This window comes from Dasypus novemcinctus, chromosome 8 (genome assembly GCF_030445035.2).
Source record: "Dasypus novemcinctus isolate mDasNov1 chromosome 8, mDasNov1.1.hap2, whole genome shotgun sequence".
In the NCBI taxonomy this organism is placed as follows: domain Eukaryota; kingdom Metazoa; phylum Chordata; class Mammalia; order Cingulata; family Dasypodidae; genus Dasypus; species Dasypus novemcinctus.
In genome coordinates this window covers 71,375,635-71,395,426 of record NC_080680.1, presented here as the reverse complement: position 1 = coordinate 71,395,426, position 19,792 = coordinate 71,375,635, and the positions used below count along the sequence as shown (strand labels likewise).

Genomic DNA, 19,792 nt, shown 5'->3' with positions numbered 1-19,792 from the left:
AGCCTGAGTATTGGGGAGGGCTTGAGCTGAGTTCAAAAGAAAGTACAGGCGTTAACTGGGTGAATGGCTGTGTGGAACATCTCCAAGCTGTGTAGCAACTCAGCATGTTTTGGGAGCATTTCTCTGGTGTTCCTGGAGACCACCTTTTAGTCATAACCCTGTATACCTCCAGAGTCCAACCCTGACCTCAGGCGGGAGTCCCATTCCAAAAAAGAGAAGCGGGCTAACACAGGAATGAGCAGCAGCTAGCTCAGAAACTCCCACTGCACGGTATTTTACTTGGGGGCCTTTGTCACCATTCCGGGGCACTGTTATCCAAAGCATATCCACAATCTCTGAGGGGCTCTTTCCCTTTACCCTTTTTGGGCTCCATAACAGGATAAAAGAAATAACACAAACCATTTAGAGAACTTATTTTCTTTCACAGGTGCCAGGAAAGGAAGGATTAAATGGGACATCTGAGGGCTTAGTAGAAGGAAGGGTAGAGGAGGGCAAGAGGAAGAGAAAAGTGGAATGAAACTCAGAAATCAGTGGAATTTTTATTAAATTTTGTTTGGAGAAAAGGAGATTTACTAAGTCCAAGATGAAAGGCAAATCAGCTGGGGCCCCAGAGAAATTATTATACTCCATGCTCGATTTAGCTCTCACACTGAATATGGCATGGAGATCAGAAAGCTGTGGTTAGACACATTCATAAACTCAGCAGGACTCTGTCGGATCTGGGATCATGGCAGAGGACCAAGTTTTCATGAGCAGGGAAGACAGAGCTGGGGCTCCCTCGCTAGGCCTCCCAGAGAGACTCCAGCCCCAGACTCATCGCGCCCTCTGTTTTCTCCCCAACTGCCTGGGCTGCCTCCTCCTGGGCCTGAGCACCCAGCAAAGTAGAAACTTGCCTTCTGAGTCAAATGGGACTGCTCTGGGATGCTGACCTCCACCCAGGCATCGGCCTCGGATCACTCTGGAACCTGAGCTCAGCCTGGCCCTGGCCCGTCGCCAGCCTCATTTCAGTAGTGACAATTTGTAGAGACTCCAGCCGCAACACATGGCCCAAGGTCATCCTTGGACACCCAGATGTCCATCACCTCCCTGTGGAGTACTCTTCTGAACACATTTTTCATTTCAGGCCTACTCCCTGGAGAAATTTTAATCAGCTTTAATCTGAGAGCCATGAAGTGTGCCCCTGGGTGGTGTAGAGGAAGGGCATGCTCTGCGACTAACTTCATGATTGCAAAGCACCTAGAGACCTTCTGATCAAAGTTCATTTTCTACATCATCAATACATATCTAACTGACTTGGCTTATTGCTGGATGGTTTGTCTGGGTTATTATAAGACTAGTCAAAATTTAACTCCAAACCCTTAATTTAAGACATGCAGTCTACTTCAGTTAAGACTGCTGGTTAATATTGTCTAGCATTAACTTTCTAATTGACTACAGTGACTGAAAATTCACTCTCTCTACTTGAAAAACTTGATTAAAATGAGAAGAAGGGAGGCTTTAATGATAGAATGAGATGGATTTTAGATTCTTTCTTCCCACCTCCTCGGCTATATGAAAGTGTTCTTCAACCCAGAGTTTCCTCCCTTTTCCCCAAAAGCGGGATATGTCCTTCCATGCCAGGAACTATATCAAAATGCTGGGGGAAAAAGCTGTAATTTCTGCTGTGGGTTTTTTCCTCCTGCAGATGGAAGATGATGGATTTACATCTTGTCTGAATAAGATTACTGTTCTTTTCTATAATTCAGTTCCTCCCTCCCCCGCCCCTGCCCCAGCCCCTGCCCCTGCCCTACTATTTTTGCTGTCTGTGTCCATTCGCTGTGTGATCTTCTGTATCTATTTCTCTTTTTTGTCTTCTTTTCTCATCTTTCTCCTCTAGGATTCAGAGGGATTCGATCCTGGAAACCTCTGATGTGGAGAGAGGTTCCCTGTCAATTGCTCCCCCTCAGTTCCTGGTCTCTGCTGCACTTCACTTTGACATTGTCTCTCTTTCGTTGTATCATCATCTTGCTGCGTGACTCACTTGTGTGGGCACTGGCTTACCATGTGGGCACTGGCTCACCCTGCAGGCACTCACGTGGGAACTTGGCTCACCACGTGGGCACTCAAACGTGGGCACTGGCTTGCCACACAGGCACGCTTTCTCTTCTTCTTTTTCACCAGGAAGTCCCAGGGATTGAACTTGGGTTCTCCCATGTGGTAGACAGAGGCCTTATCACTTGAGCCACATCTGCTTCGTATAATTCAGTTTTGATTGACGACATATTCTCTACCTAGCCCTGTGCCAGGTGCTTTTAAAGGTAGAATTGAAGTATAAAATAATCCCTTTGCTGTGAAACTTATAGCAATATAAGATATAAATATGAGAAACTCAGAAAATAATTCAAGGCAGACCATAACCCAGTGCTTCACTGAGTACCTGCCACTCTAATTTCTTTGTATGTCAAGAATTGCTATATTAATACCAAGCCTGCTCTTCTGAAAATAAATATGTAAGATGAATATGATCCCAAAGTATGTTATAAAGAACATTTTACTAATGGGATACTAAAACTAACATTTACAATAGAGTGCTTACTCTCTCCTAGGCATTAAGCAGAGCCTTTGATATGTGTTTAAGTATTTAATCCTCACAAAAAAACCTTATGAACTATGGGTGCTATTAATATCACCATTTGGAGATGGGGAAACTAAGGCTTAGAGACACTAAGTCATATGCAATTAACAATTGCCACATAAGTGGTCGGGCCAGAAATGAAACCTAAGAAGTCTGATTACAGAGCCTGTGTTTTAAACCAATAGGTATTTGGGGGAAAGAGGGATCCAGAGTTAAATATGATTTTTTTTTTGCTATATGAATTCTCAGATCCTTTACTATGCCTAGGTACATTGTAAATCTTTATGAAAGCATCATATTTGCAAATATATTTGACCTCGTAACCTTCTTTTTTTTTAGCAGAGGATCTCCCAGGTTTAGTGATTTCTAAAATACATATTAGGAACTACTAAAGTAGAGGGTCCTTAGCAATTTATATTCTCAAGAGAGGGAGAAGGCACAAAAGGAAGGTGTTGGTTATGGCCCTGATGCTGAGTCAGTATTATTACATGGACCACAAAAGACCTACCTTTTGCCCAGACCCAGCCATTACCCAGTTACCTTTACCTTGTGTGCAGGTTGCCATTATAATTAGCCACGTCTCTATTTGAGATGATTCATTAGCCATTATTATTCCTCCTGTAGACCGTATTCATTTAAAAGCAGCAAACATTTATTGAGCTCCTTATACATGCAGGTACTGAGCTAAGTGCAGATAATAAAATGGTGGTCTCAACCCATCACGTGTCCTGACTCCATGCAGACTGTAGTAACAGGATATGGAAGAAAGAACCTGAGTTTTGGAGCCAGATCTCTACTCTATCTCCTTTTAGCTATATGGACTGGGACAGAGGCTTTAACGGAACTAAACCTCAATTACCTTTTTTTTTTTTTTAATACTACTACTGACAGGGGTCACTGAGATTCAACAGCATCACACACACACATATCAGGCCTCACTCAAGGTTCCCTTTTATTTGGCTGTTAATGGGTATTGGATCAATCTGTTTTCAAGATCTGGATGCTTTAGGACCTAGGTGGGAAGGGAGCTGATCAGTAGGGCTGGATCATGCCCCATCTTGCTGCCATGAGGCCAGTTACACAATGTGGGAAATTTCCAGAGTCTGCCAGAGGTTGACATCAACATCCAGTTTCCCTACATTTGTTGGGACAATCTCTTCAATTTCCTACCTTCAGAAGAAAGTTTATTTAAAACACACACACACATAGACACACATAATAACCTGAACACCTGAAAGGCAAGTGAGAAAGGGAGAAAGGGGCAAAGATAGTACCCAAGCTATAGAATTGGCGCCTGGGCCAGCAATAATTAAATGAATTTCCCAGATGCTGTGTAGTTTTCTTATTCTTAATCCCATACACTCCATGAGCTGGGATTTTACCTCTGGTTTAACAGAGAACCTGCTGGAATTCCTAGGCATCCTAGGACTGACTCCCAGCTTCCTTCCAGCTGCTGGTGCTCGCCCAGGGTGAGTGTGGTACAAGCTGAACATGTCCTGACTTGATCCATTTGCAACTTTCAGTTTTGCAGAATTAATTACAGGTAAGGGAGGGAATGGTGGAAGAGCCAGGACCAGAATTCGAGAGTAGATTCCTACCTGCCCGTGGCCCAGGTGGGAAATAACAGAAGTAGAACTTAGTACCAAAGTTTCTACTAAGTGCCAGTCACTGTACAGGTATTATGCAAGAACCCCACATGTAAATAAATGGTTTTTACACATATTACAGATGAAGCACAGTCATGAAGGTATGTAGTCATGGTAGGGCTAGGATTTTAAACTAGATCCTTCAGACTCCAAAACCACCTACTAGAAAGGTGATTCCCAGTCATAACTTAAAAGGGGGAGGTAAGAGGCAAACTAAGTTCAAGACCAGATGCCAGGTATAGAATGGAGGGCATAGCCAAGAATTCAGAGCTGAGCAGAGACAGGGATGGAGTGGGAAAAAGTAGCTCATGAACAATCTAGAGGGCCCCAGCAACTGCCACATACTTTCTACACATGTTCAAGTCTTTGCCTAATGTGTAGTCATGGGTGTGGGGACTGGCTTAAAGGGCCATGCAGGTGAATTGGCGCAGCTGAAATTCCCTGAATTCCCTAGCAGCTGGTAAGCCTCCACCATGGAGTCACATGGGAAAGAGTTCAGGCCACCTGAAATGGAAGGGCCACGGGGATTAAGGTATGTGCAGAACACCAGAGCAACATGTCAGGAATTCAGAGTGGCAGGAGCTCACTGGCTTTGGAGTTAGAGTACTTGTTCCAAATCCTCCTCTAGTATTTGCCAGCTAAGTGACCTTGCACAGTGACTTCATTTTCCCAGGTCTATTTCCTCATCTGTGAAATAGAAATAATAATAGTGCCTTCCTTCAAGAGTGGTTCTGAGGACCCCATCAGCTAATCCATACAAAGCACCTGGCATAGTCCTAGAATGCAGTAAATATTAGCTTTAACTATCAGTGCCTGGTCCATGGTCTTAAGCCCGGGAACGGAAAGCACATTTCTCCTTGAAGGCAGTGGAATCTATCAGCTGACCTCTTACCAAATCTACATCTGTGGCTCTCTTTTTCAACCCTTCATTCCTGACCCCCTTTCCTTTAATTAGATTTTTGTGCCACTGAAGAGTAATCTTTAGTTGCCTCCCTGTCCATACAAATGAGCAATCCCTCTATTGTAGGCAGGAGAGGGAATCACACTCCAAACATAACCAGACACTTTGGGTTTTCAAGTCAGACAGACTTGGTCCAAATCCCAGCCCTTGCCATCTTAGCTGAGTGGCCTGTGGCAAGGTAAGTCATGCCTCTGAGCCAGATTTTTCATTTGAAAAGTAGGAATAATGGATAGGACATCCACCTACCACATGGGAGGTCTACGGTTCAAACCCCGGGCCTCCTTGACCCGTGCGGAGCTGGCCCATGCCCAGTGCTGATGCGCGCAAGGAGTGCCGTGCCACGCAGGGGTGTTCCCTGTGTAGGGGAGCCCCACCCGCAAGGAGTGCGCCCCATAAGGAGAGCCACCCAGCGTGAAAGAAAGTGTAGCCTGCCCAGGAATGGTGCCACACACATGGAGAGCTGACACAACAAGATGACGCAACAAAAAGAAACACAGATTCCTGGTGCCGCTGATAAGGATAGAAGCGGTCACAGAAGAACACAGTGAATGGACACAGAGAGCAGACAACTGGGTGGGGGAGGGAGGGGAAGGAGAGAGAAATAAATAAAAAATAAATCTTAAAACAAAACAAAACAAACATCTATTTCACTGAGAGGTTGTAAAGATCCTACATGTCGACTTCCTGCCACTGGATGGGTGATGTGATCCCCTGTCCACTGGGCATGCAGGCACTCTAGAAGGAGCCCAATGCCTTTGGGATTCAGCTTCTTCAAAGACACCAGTGGGGTTGTGCTGGTCCCACTGCAGCAGCTCTGCAAGTGGCTCCTCTCCACCTTCTCCCCAGCTTTACCTCACCCCCCCCCCCCCCCGCCAAAACCCAGCCTCAGTTGCCCAGGCAGTCAGCTGCCAAGCTGTGTCCCCATGTCTCCCTGGGTTCATTTGATGTGTTGCCACTTTGACTTTGAAGAAAAGTCAGTATCAGAGCCAGGGCCCTAGGGAGGCCAATTCTGTCAGTGCCGACTGCCCGATGTGTTGTCTCTCTCATCCTGCCCTGGGGGCCCCATGTGAACCCCTTACAGAGAGTCTTTTACCAGCCAGCTGCCACTGGGTCCCTGCCCAGGCAAGGGCTGCAGACCCCCAGGTCCCTGAGCCCTGCTCTGCATTCTTCTGAAAGGCTGGTGATAATTCTTCTCCTTAAAGCAATGTAAGGCTGGCTCCAGATCTTGCCTTAAAGAGAGAAGAGTTGGGGGCATTCCAATTTAGTGAGTTCTTCCTATATTCTAGGCACCAAAGGAGGATTTTTACTGATATTAACATTCATTTAGCCAAGCAACAAGGACTTATTATGACTCATGTTTTACAAACAAGAAACCAAAATTGTCCAAGTACCACTTCTAGTCCTCACAACTATTGGGGTTTTTATTTGCATTTTAAATATGGAAAAACTGAAGCTCAGAGATGTTCAATAACTTGCCCTTGGTCATACAGCTGGAAAAAGAGCAGAATAGGAATTCAAACAAAGTCTGTTTAACTTAGGGATCCATTACAACAATGCACCACTTAGGAGCAACGTAAATAACAAGAGCTTAAGTGGTGTTTGAGAGGAGAGAGGAAGTGGCCTTGCCATCCTGCTGTTTGACGCCTTAACCAAGCTGGAAGCAGTGGCCATCAGGCAGGAAATTTGGGTGATTCTGTTTAACCACTCATCCTTTGTGTGTTATGAATGAAAAACATAACTTCACAAATCTAACCTTCCTCAGAGAGATGAAGGGGGAATGAGCATGATGAAAAGTATCAAGTTTCTTGACTTCTCCCAGCTCAGAAGCAGTGTATATCTCAGAAAAAAGGTTTTGGATAGAATTTGTAAAGTGGTAGCCTGAAGACCAAATGTGATTTACAGAGATGTTTTGTTTTATTCCGTGGTGTTTTATTCTTTTTCTTTTTTTTTTAATCTGTACTTGCCAACAATTTAGAAATCTAGCAAGAAAATATAGGAATTATCAGAATTGCCTTGAAAATATCAATTATTCTAGCAGCCTGGGCCTCTGCCCCACACGGCCTCTGTTGGCTGGAGTTGAGCAGTGATTGCTCCTTTTTTTGCTCCAGTCCCCACCATCCCCTATTACTCCTGTGACAGGGACTGGGTGTCTCCCTGTAACATATCCCTCCTCTGACCAGTTTTCTTCTATTACAGGTAAAAGGAAGATGAACTTTCTTGTGCCCTAAAAAAGTAGGAAAGTTAAAAAAGTAAGAAGGGGGGTATGTGTTTATTTTTAGAAAGAAAAAGTATTTTTTCATGTTTGATACACAAAGTGTATCCGCACCAAAAAAAATACAACCAAAGAAACATATCTGGCCCTCTTCACTCATTTTCATCTCTCTCTGATCCTTCTTGGTGTTTGACCCTCTTTTAGCCATTTTTCCGACAGTTTCTTACAGCGCTTCCCAAGTAAGTTTGGGCTTTCATAGGCCAGCTTGGAAGCTCATGGTCAGGGCCATTCTCCAGACTTGTTCTTGGCCTCCCAGGTTTGCCAAAGCTTTTCCCATCATGATTTCATTCCTTTTTTTTTTCATTCTAGGTGTTCCCTTCCCAAAAAACTTCCTTCAAATCTGCAAGAAGATCCTGTGCCGCCTTTTCCGAGTCTTCGTCCATGTCTACATCCACCACTTCGACCGGGTCATTGTGATGGGTGCAGAAGCCCATGTCAACACCTGCTACAAACACTTCTATTACTTTGTGACAGAGATGAACCTCATAGACCGCAAGGAGCTAGAGCCCTTGGTGAGTGTCTCCGTGCAGCAGTGGTCCTTGAGACACCCCCAGGAACCCAGCCTTTTGCCTCCTTCCACTGCGAGGCTTTGGAAAGGCTCACTCGAGTTTAGTTGTTTGTGGGAGACTGCAGAATTGGAATAGGTTTAGAGGTCTGCTGAAGGCTGAGTGAGGGTCTTAGATTCCTCTCCTAGAAGTGGTGGAATTTAGTGGGAATATCATCTCCAAAATCAGTCACCTATTTATTTAACTTTAATCAAAAAGGCTCGGAAACATTTCATCATTAGTAAATAAATATTTAGTGCCTACTTGTGAGTTGCTAGGCATACAAAATCAAGTAAACTACCTTTGAGTAGCTTTTACTCCAGAAACAGAGACAGAAGTAAACCCAAATTGAGAATACAGTGTCACAGGAACTTGGCTTTTCATAAAGAATCCCCTGCAATGTAGTTTTAATAGAATATATGAGAATCCAGAACCTTTGATATAAAACCTAAGTATTATTTTTAGGTGAATGGGGACTACTTTTATTTTATCCATAAGCTATTTTTACAGTTGGACTCAATCCATCTTTTAGATGCCAAAGACCCCTGAGAATTCTAATACCCTTTGTAACATGAGTGGATGGCCTTATCACAGTGATTTCTGGTTGGGTCTATTGAGGACTTATCTAGTATAATGCCTTGCTTTACTGTACAATCGTGTTTTTTTTTAAACAGTTTAAGTAAGTGGCAGTTTTACTAAATATAGCTGACAAAGCAACTAAATTCCATCCAGTTCCATTTAAATAATGGCCAGATTGCTGGGGCCTGGCTGTCCTCCTTTGCTACCCTGTCAGCCTTTCTCTTATGTATAGTACCTGCATCTTGCAAAAAAAGATGTCAGTGAATTTTATATATCCCTTTCAGAGCTTCTCAACTTGAAAACTATTGGCATGCTGTGAGGGTTCATGGCACAAATATTTTCCCTTGCATCATTCAAAAATTCTGGAACAAAGCAAGACATTCAGGATACAGTTGAGATATCTCTTGCATCTAAAGAAGAGCTGATTTTCTTCATTTTCCATACACAGTAGTTTTCCAGAAAGCTCTTGGGGGGCAGGAACCAGGTTGTCAGTTAGGCAACTATGGTGGAAAGCAACTAAAAGGCATTGATGGTTGAGTTTTGCTACTGTATCCTGTATAAAGACTGTTGTGGGTACATAGGCACTATAAGAGCTTTAAGGGGAAGGGCTGTGCAAACCACTCAAGGTAGTTTAAACCACTGGAAAGAATCGATAAGGTAAATTTCATAAAATGTCAAGGACAAAGGAAAGAGTGGCTAGAGGACATGCAAATGAAGAGGAACCACTGTGAATTTCCTATCCTTCTGCTTCTCTGGCCTTTTAGTTCTGTTCTTCCCTATGAACATGTTCATGTAGAGGGGAAATACTCTCCGCAAATGCCCACCAGAAGGAAGATGGTCTCCTAAGTGCTCTCACTTGTGGTTTTACTGAGGTAAAGGAGCAGAAACCTCAGATGGGTAGAGTAGAAAGTCGATCTCTCCTTTTTTTTAAAAAAATTATTTTATTTATTTCTCTCCCCTTTCCCGCATTGTCTGCTCTCTGTGTCCTTTCACTGTGTGTTCTTTTGCCTCTGCTCCCATTATCCAGCAACACTGGGAAACTGCATCTCTTTTTTGTTGTTGTTGCATCATCTTGCTGCATCAGCTCTCCACATGTTCAGTGCCACTCCTGGGCAGGCTGCGCTTTTTTCACTGGGGCAGCTATCCTTACGGGGCGCACTCCTTGCGTGTGGGGCACCCCTATGCAGGGGCGCCCCTATGTGGCAGGGCAGTCCTTGTGCACCGCAGCCCTGCATGTGGACCAATTTACCACACAGATCAGGAGGCCCTGGTGATGCTCTGTCAGTTGAACCATGTCTGTTTCCCTTGATCTCTCCTTTACATACAAAGGTAAAGGCCATTGTCGGATAAAGTTGAGTGTAGGTTAGCAAGTAGAGAGATCCTCTCTGCCATCAAAAGACTCTCAGTTAATTACTATAATTGAAAATGGGCTCTAGGGAGGCTAACACCTGGCAGTGCTGGGAGCTCACTTGAAGCCTTAGAGTCATACAACACTCCAAACAAGGCAACATTCTGGAAAACAGCCACTTTGGGGACCTGGGAGAAAAGCCAAGATTAGATTAACCAGAAATAGAGAAAGTGAGCAAGCTTGGTGTCAGTTTCTTTTTCCCCAGAAGCTTATATGTCTTTAAATCTTGCTTGAAACACTATCCTTACGTTTTGTTCAATGTAATCATTAGGAAATTAATTATTTAATGTTTTTACATATTAACAAGTTTTATTTTTAAAAATGCTTAATTGCCCCAGATTATGCATTTGCTTTACAAACCAAGACCTATAAAGGGACAGCAAGAGGTATTGAGCATGTTTCTGAGAACAATAATTAAATTATATCTGACTCCAGATACTTAGCATATTCTGGTGCCCACTAGGAATGCTATACTTGTGGACTTTTATTGCTGAAAAGAGAGCTGTCATTTCAAATAAATGATGGTGTTGAATACTTGACTTCTAAGTGTACTGTTGTATTGCACATATTACAATCAGCTACAGCATATCAAACAACACATTTTTGATTTGCATATCTTAAGTAGTTTATATATGCAAAGCAAGTTGCTTAGATGTTCTAAATACGTGAGAAAGACACTCTCCCAAATTTAGTGAAGTCTAAAGAATATAAAATGATGAATGTCACCCATCTTTGGCCCTTGAAGGATGATGAAGTCAGGCATTTGGCTTCACATTCTAATTGTACATTTTTTGGAATCTAATGTAGCTAAAGGCCAGAGGGCAGCATTCCCAGAGTTCCCACACCTCTAGTGGGACATTCCTGGTGTGGTGCCTTGGGATTCCGCAGTGTAGAACTCAGAGGCCCACCTCCCGTTTCTCACCACTATGCTTCTCCTTTTCACGGCCACACTCCTCTGTCTTCTGGGCCCACCCTGTTACTTTTGTCTGGTGTTGACTGGTTATCCAACACACTGGTTGTGTAGGGTCCAGTATCCCCCAACTAGGCGATTCAGCATTTAAGATAAGGCTCAGACTTTCTGGGTTCAAATCCTGAACACCTCGATTACTAACTTATATCCTTGGGCAAGATACTTGGCTTCTCAAAGCTCATTTCCTCATTTGTAACTAAAGTTTAGCTGCAGCAAGGGAAGAAGCTTAGGAGTGTGCGGGATGGAAACAGTTTATAGACAAAGAAAGGAAGTTAGCTTGACTCCTATTGATTGGACTAGGGTTTGTCCATCTTATAGAGACAGGATCAGGGTTCTATTTTGTATTGGGTCAAGGGTAATTAACTAGGGGCTTGATTGGCTACCTGGGTCAGCTCTTTCGTTGGGAATTTCAAATTTTGAAAGATAAAGAAGAAACTCAAGAGGATTTGTGTGTGTGTGGGGTGGGGGGGGCTGTGAGGGCCTCCCAGGGCTTTCTCATACAATTTTGTAATATTCCAACTCTCATTCCTGGCTTCCACGGCCCTTGGCCATCTCAGCCGTGTCCTAGGTAGTCTTGTAGCAGATGCAGTTGGTTGTATTTGTATTAGTCTCTCCAGTGGGACTGTCAACTTTTTGAGGGCTTGGGGTATACAGAACATTAGCCTGCATTGCCTGTATACCTAGTGCATAATAAATGCTTAATACAGTTTTGAGTTGAGATTACTTTAAGGATGATGCATCTCCATTCAAAGGGATATACCAGCCATTGCTTCTTTGGTACCGCCTGTTTCTCAGAGAGGCCACTTACCCATTCCCTTGTGGAAAATAATGCTTCATCCCATAGATTAGTAATAGAGATTAAAAGCAGATTACAGCACAGAGAAGTGAAGGGATGCATCATAAGCTTTAGGCCACGTAGACAAAGAAGGGGCCCCAACTCCTAGTCAGTTTTCTGTTCCAAATTGCAGATAGGTCACTCAGGGAATGCTCTCACACTGCACTTCTACCCTGGCATGTCAGGCATAGGGTGACTAGTGACCAACCCTCCCGGTTTTAGCACCAAAAGTCCAGTGTCCCAGGAAAACCCTCCGTCCCGGCAAACTGGACTGTTGGTCACCCTCTGAATGGGGAAACGATTTGAAATTCCTAAGCTGGGAAGAGGTTGCTCTTGCCAGCCCAGTGGGCAAGGCCAGCATGTCCAGCCACCCGTAGGGCTTGCCACATGGCTCCTCCCGGACCTGCTTCTCAGCTGCTGCCTCCCAGCAGCCTGGGAACCCAGGAAAACACATGCCATTTCATTTGGTCTCCAACAGGGAGGGCGAGGCTAGAGCACTGACATAGACAGGGATGTGACAAATCATCCATTCCTCATGTAAATGCAGCAGCTGAGGATGGTCCGTACATACGCAAGCAAGTTCACTCTTGGGGGAAACCAGCCCAAAATACCCTGATAATTAGAAAATAGGCCAGACCCTGATTGAATAAGCAAGCTACTCTTGGTCCCTGGCAGCTTGGCAATCTGGGGACAGAGCTGAGCTAATCAAAAATTATCATTTGCAAACACAAATAGCCAGCAGTGTTTTTTTGGCCTTTCATTGAAAACAAAAGCAGACTTGAGGGGGCCTGTTAGCAATGCAGTCTCTGGTGAATAAAGAGCCTGTTAGCGCTGGAGGAGGAGAGAGACTGGCAAGTAGAGGCAGGAGGTGCTTGTTCACCCTTAGGCATCTGCTGACCTCTGGGTGACCTTGGCTCTCCAGGGCTCCATCATGTTATTTCTAGCACTGAAGGTAGTTATACCCATCACCTACCTTGCAGAGGTGCGTGAGTCATAGGAACACTTCAGTTAAATCATGATCCTCAGTAGGGGGCCCCAGACCACCTGCATCCACCACGTGTACCTGGGCCTCACCACAAATACACTAAGTCAGAATTGTTGAGCTTAGTGCTTGGTGCTAAGTACCCTCAGTATGACCACCTCAAACATTCATGTGCATATGAACTGCCTGGGGACCTAGTTAAAAGGCATATTCTGCTTCTGTAGGTCTGGGGTGGGGCTTGGCCTGCATTTCCCTCCCAGTTGTTATCAGTGTCACTGGTTCCAGAACCACACTCTGAGTGGCAAGACCCTAGATGAAAATTTGAGAATGACTATTTTTTCCACGTCGCTTTCCTCCCTCTCTAGGACTGGGGGTTAGCTCAGTCAGGTGGGAAAGTAAAGCAAAGGAGAATAACCTGAGGATCTGCATTTCCCAAGAGTGTTCTTCAAAATGCCAGTACAGAGTGAGTGATGCTCAGTGAAAACAAATTTCCTTCCTTGGTCAAGTGAGCAAAATGTTATATCAGCTCTACCCTACAACTCACAATGTGCAGGATCAGATTAATGGCTATCAGATTAAAGTCATCCAGTGAAGAAACTGGTTCAGTTTTGCAAAGCCCACCCAATGACCCAATTTAACTGTATTTGGCTACTGGACTTTTAAAAAAATGTCATCACCCATTAATATCCTATAAAGATCGTGATCTTTGGGACATACCTTGAGCAACCCTGCTTATCTTTGTATGTGTCTCTAGGTTTTGAGTTTTTCCTCCCTGCTGCCACGCACTCCAATCACACACTCCCCTCTGCTGCATGGTGTGAAGAGGAGAGCAGATTTAAGAGAGAGAGATGGAAGGGAATTGAACTTCCTCATACAGCAGGTCTTCATGGGCAAAGAAAAGTCTATTCATCCTCATTCTTCAATCTGCCCACGAGCACTGGGCTATGACATCCCACTCTGAGTTCTTATGATGTGCAAAGTGCTCAAGCATTTTCAAGAAATAAACAATAGCTGTATTTCCTGGGTGTCAGATATGCATTGCACCAAGCTCTCTACATTTATTATTTCACCTACTCACACATTTTACTTCCACTTCAAACAGGTGTGGAGGGTAATTTCTCAGCATCCAAAGCCTGTTCCTTTCCCCCTCACCCCCCATTACCACCATTTTATCACGATAAACTGTTCCCACATACACCACCTCTGATTTGTAGGCAGTGCGTCTTGGCAAACACTTGAAGTTCACCCTTCAGTACCAGAGCCATCTCTTTAAAACAGGTACTATAGGACAGAATGGAAGATAAATGGTTTAAGAACTAAAGATTTGGAAAGCCTGTTTCATAATGGCCGAGGCACAAGCCCATCTAGGCTTAAGCAAATGCTGAGCTTGTCTTCTCCTGAGAGGTGGCACTTGCCCTGGAAATGCTTGGGTGAATGCAGTCGCCAATGTTGGACTATAATCACTAGGTCAGGTCAGGACTGTGAAAAGCAGAGCTTCTTGCATGAGCCAGAGCTCCTCCCCTAAATAGCCGCCAGTGAAAAGTCATTGTGGGGCTTTCAATAGGACCTTTTCTTTGGAAACATCATCTGTACAAAAGCTTTCAGGCCGCTTCTTGTCAGGCGGGTTCCTTGACTTTCAGCCAAATGGCTCAGGCATGGAGACAGCTAGTGGAGAAGAGCATCAGCCTGCGGGTCTGGCAGTTTGGCCTCTGTGAGGTCATTTCCACTATTATGTTGCCACATTAGGTGTCTGACCCTGGGCATGGCATGTAGTGTCTCTGGGCCTCAGTTTCTGCACCTGTGGGAGACAGTGGACTTAGATCATCTCTAGACTCCCCCAACCTGGCTTACTGAAACAGATCTATGAGTTGATGTGACACAGTCTTGTCATCTTTCATCCCAGAATGATCTTTCTTTGCTTAGAGAGGTCTTCACGAGTTAACAGTCAAGTAACTGGACAACAGGGAGTTAATAAAGCCATTCAGTTTCTTTAATACACTAACATGCATCCTAACTCTCCAAACAAGGCATAGAATATGCAACATTTTTCTGATCAGGGAATACTTTTTCTGTACTGTGAGTCTAGTGCTCTTTGAAAAATCCTTTGGGAAATACTGATCTCAAAGTCTTACATGATCTTCCATCTGTATTACAAGATCTCCTCTTGTGAATGCTGAGTATTAGTTAATGTTTCCTGAACACCTATGATATGTCAGACACTAGGCTTAGTACTAGAATGACAGTCAAGTCAGGTACATCCATTCTTTAAAAAGCTCAGAGCTTTAAAAAATCAAGCCCTTTAGCCCATTACTTAAGAGTTGCATTGTCCAATATAGTATCCACTGGCCACATGTAACTATTTAAATTTAAATGAAATAAAATTAAAAATTAGTTTCTTAGTCTTACTATCTATATTTCAAGTGTTCAATAGCCACATGTGTCTACTGGCTGCTGTGCTGGACAGTGCAGGTACAGAACATTTCCATCATCATACTGGAAAGCACTGAATTACAGGCTCTGTACTCAACAGTTATTTCCTACAAAACTTTTTTTTTTTTAGGTACTGAGTCTGGGAATTGAACCTGGGATCTTGCCTGTGGGAAGCTGGTGCTCAGCCACTGAGTCACATCAACTCCCCTGAATTGGTTCCTTCGTTTGTTTGCTTGCTGTTTTTTGTTGTTGTTTTTAGGATGCACCAGGAACCAGACCCGGGACCTCCCATGTGAGAAGTGGGCATTCAACTGCTTTAGCCACATCTGCTCCCCTACAGTACACTTTCAATGCCCCTCCTATCACCAGTGGCAGCCAGGTGCATTCAAAATTGTCCCCGTACTGCTCAGGGAGGCACTGCCATTTAGGTCTCTAACCGCCACTATGGTCTGCTTTGCTTTGTAGGCCACTTCTTTTCCACTTTAGAAACGAAGAATAGAAAAAAACTACTCGATTTTTCTCTGCAGGTGTCACACCAGGGTCCATTTTAGGGAGCTGCGTAGTACCTCAGGCGTGCTTCCCATTTCTGAGATACCAAATCATAATTGTAATTTTTTTTTAAACAGTGTTGGAAATTTCTGCAGAATGTCGGTCCCAACAAGCAATTAATTCACCACTATCATGGGCATTCTTACGAAAATGTGTATAGTCAGTATGGCTTGATGACCATATATACACCAGCCAAATTTTGGCTGTTATGTGAGGTCCAGACTACTTTAAATTTCCCAGCTAGGTAAAAGTAGATTTTGGGGGGCTCCAAAAAGCTATTAAGTAGATATTAACATAGGATTTGAATGCAGAAAGGTTCACTTATTAATCATAACACTCTTGTCTTCTCTCACCACCCACCTGTCCCACCATAATAAAAACCCGAGAGAAAGATCACAGACAGTCCTCAACCTAAGGACTCATGTGGACACTTGTAGGGTCTTAGGAAACAATTCTATTAATAAAAGTTTTATTTATATGTTAAATTTATGCATAACATTTTTATACATAAAACTCAAATATACAATTCACCTGCAATGCCAGTTTACTCATAATGCAGCCCTAGAGCATAGTGCTAATCAGTTAGTTCCACGATGTTGATGCCAATAGGCTATGACATTTTGAATTTGAGTGTTATGAACCAATAGACAAAAATAAACAAATACAACTAGGTCTGAATGAAGAAAGACAAATGTAGACTACTCCAAAAGGAATTTTCTAGAGTTTCTTGAATGGGGCCAGATCCTCTCACCTCTAGAACTTAGGACATGCAGGTTCTTCAGCCTCTACATCCTTCTAAGTCTTGCTCATCCTACAAGTCTCAGGTTAATTGTCCCATCCTCAGGGATGACTTCTCTTCACCTTACTTCATATTAGGTCCCTGTGGACAATTCTCAGAGCTCTCTGATCTCAGAGAGGGTAACCAAGATGGAAGCCACCATGTCTTTTATGGACCAGCGTCAGAGATGACAAACCATTCTTTTCACCATTTTCTGTTCATTAACTGAATTGCTAAGTCTAGCCCACACTCAAGGGAAGTAGAATTTAAGCTCCATTTCTTGAAGGGAGGAATATCAAGGGATTTTTTGCACATATTTTCTTTATCCATTCTGTCAGCCTATATTTTTGATTGGGGGGTTTAAAACACTCATATTCGATGATATTACTGTAAATGTATTATTTACTGCCACCATTTTATTTTTTTGTTTTTCATATATCATATCTTATTTTCATCTGCCTTTTTACTCTTTTGGTTTTCCTTTCTGCTATTCCTGTCTTCTATACTCTCCTGACTTTTTCTTTCAGGCTGTAAGGCTCCCTTTAATATTTCCTTCAAAGGTTGAAACCTCTTAGTTTCTCTTTGTTTGTGACTATTTTAAACTCACCTTCATATTTGAAGGACAGTTTTGCTGGATAAAGAATCTTTGGCTGGCAGTTTTTCTCTTTCTGTGTCGTAAATGTTATTGTACCACTGTCTTCTCATTTCCATGGTTTCTGATGAGATATCCATGCTAATTCTTACTGGGCATCCCTTGTATGTGATTGTTTGCTTCTCCCTTGCTGCTCTCAGAATTTTCTCTTTATCTTTGACATTTGACATTCTGAGTAGGCTGTGTCTTGTAATAGCTATGCTTAAATTTATTTTGATTGGGATATGCTGTGCTTTTTGGACATATAAGTTCATTTTTTTCATGAGCGTTAAGAAATTTTTATTAGTATTTCCTCAAATACTCTTTCTGCCCCTTATCCCTTCTCTTCTCCTTCTGGAACTCCCATGCCACATATGTTGTTGTGTTTTGTGTTGTCATTCAACTCCCTGAGCCCCTGCTCAATTTTTTACATTCTTTTCTCTCTGTTCTTTTCTCTCTTCAATTTCATCTTCTCTGTCTTTGGTACCACTTATTCTTCTATCATTTAGATGCTGTTGTATGCCTCTAATGGTTTTTTTAAAATAAATTTTTCCTCCCTGAGATGGCTCCCTTGTCTGTTTACTCGTTTTTGTTTGTTGTTTTTGCTTGTTGCTTGCTTGCATTCTCTGCTCATTGTTTTTACTCTTTGTCTGTTTGTTTTTTTCTTTAGGAGGCACTGGAAACCGAACCTGGGACCTCCCATGTGGGAGCAGGCACTCAATTGCTTGAGCCACATTTTCTCCCTGCTCATTTTGTTTTTGCTAATTGTTTGCTTATTGTCTTGCTCGTTGTTTTTGCTTTGATGTCTTGCTTGTTTTTTTTACACATTGTCTGCTCTTGGTTTTTTCCCATCTGCTCATTGTTGTTTGCTCCTTGGCTGCTGATGTTTTTGCTCAGTGTCTGCTCATTGTCTATTCATTGCTTGTCTTCTTTAGGAGGTACTGGGAACTGAACCTGGTACCTCCCATGTGGGAGGCAGGTGCCCAACTGCTTGAGCCACATCAGCTCCTTTAATGTGATTTTGATCTTAGCTTTTATGTCTTTCATTCCTATGAGCTGTTACTCTTCTATTCAGGTTTTCAAATTCTTGTTTGTGCTCACCCAGTATCTTCTTCTTGTCCTTTATCTCTTTAGCCATATTGTCTTTCAACTCATTAATTTGATTTTGGAAATTTGTGTGAATCTTGTTTATTAGTTGTCTCCAATCCTGTGCCTTATTTGGGCCTTTGATATATTCTTTTGCTTGGATCATTTCTTCCATTTTCCTGGTATGGCTTGTAATTTTTTGCTGATGTCTAGCCATCTGATTAGGATGGTGAGTTTACTCAGATGCTCAGTTTCTCTCTTTCATAGGGATTTAGTGGTGAACGGATGTGTGTTGCTGGTGTTCTATGATTTTTGGTTCAACCTGTTCTGGGTCTTTAGGATTGTCCCTGTTAGTTGCTCACATCTGGGCCCAGGACCCAGTAGTGGGTTGCAGACCTACTTCCAAGGGTCTTGGGAAGGAGGCTATAAAGGCCTGAAAAAAAAAAACCTCTCATTTAAATTTCCTTTCATGCACTTCCTTGATCTGCCAGCAGATGGCACTCTTTGGGAACCCTGTCAGTCCAAAGCCTGGTTGGCCTGTGTTCACTGCAACAGGGACTGGATCAGTGTATAAAGGATCCTGCCTGGAGTCTAAGAGCCTCGTAATTCAAACTTTCTCAGAAGCAGTTCTCCAGTCTTTGCTGGCAGTCCCCTCCCTTTTCACTGGGTAGGAAGTAATTCTAGTCTGCTCTGCATCCTTATCAACCATTCCCAGATTGAGAGATTGAGAGGGTGGGAGCTCTTTAGTCCCTGGATGGCTCCCAAGGCAAACAACAGTTTGACTCCACCCAGCCTGGAAGGCCTCCTGGGTTACAGCAGACCAAATTTGTGGGTCAAAAATGGAGTCAGGATTAGGCTTTGTCCCTCTCTCTCCCCTTTCTTGGGGAAGTGGACCCCCTTTGTCTATAGCTGCTGGCCCCAAGGCCTAAGAATTCAAGTGTCTATAGGGTGGGAAAGGATGCAGCAGTTGCAACTGCAGCTGCAGCTTTTAACTCGTAATTTTGTTGTTGCAATTCTTCATCTTTGCCCCTCTCTCTTCTGGATGGTATCCAGCCTTCCCCTGGTGTCCTAAACCCTAGAAGGTTTTTTCCAGGCTGTTTCTGCCTGTCCTCTAGCTATTTTTCTGGGAGAAAAGAGAGCCCCTTGTCTTTCTAGTCTGCCATCTTCTCGAAAGTCTCTCTGTACATATTTTTAAGCCACTACACACAGATTAAAATTTTTTAACTGGTTAGTTTTGTCTTTGGTCCCCTGGTGTTTTCCTTTCTCTACTGCTAAAACAAATACCTACAATGGCTTGGTTTAACAATAGGAATTCATTGCTCATGGTTTCAGAGGCTAGAAGGCTGGCTTCCTCCCAGGGGCTTAGTCCAGTATCTTCTGGCTGGCTGGCAGTCTTTGGGTTTCTTGGCTTTTCTGTTACCTGGCAACACATATGATGACATCGTACCCCGTCTCTTATGATTTCCATAACTTCCAGTTTCTGGCTCTCCCTATGACTTCTCTCTG

At 43.3% G+C, this 19,792-nt stretch overlaps 1 protein-coding gene across 3 annotated transcripts in view; it reads left to right on the top strand.

Annotated features, from left to right (window-relative positions):
• Nucleotides 1-19,792, top strand: part of MOB3B (MOB kinase activator 3B) — a 278,921-nt gene that overhangs the window by 172,487 nt on the left and 86,642 nt on the right. For all 3 annotated transcript variants that reach the window (XM_058301953.2, XM_058301955.1, XM_058301956.2), the window contains exon 3: nucleotides 7,803-8,005. In XM_058301953.2, coding sequence (XP_058157936.1) covers nucleotides 7,803-8,005 — 203 coding nt within the window. The remainder of the gene's footprint in view (nucleotides 1-7,802; nucleotides 8,006-19,792) is intronic.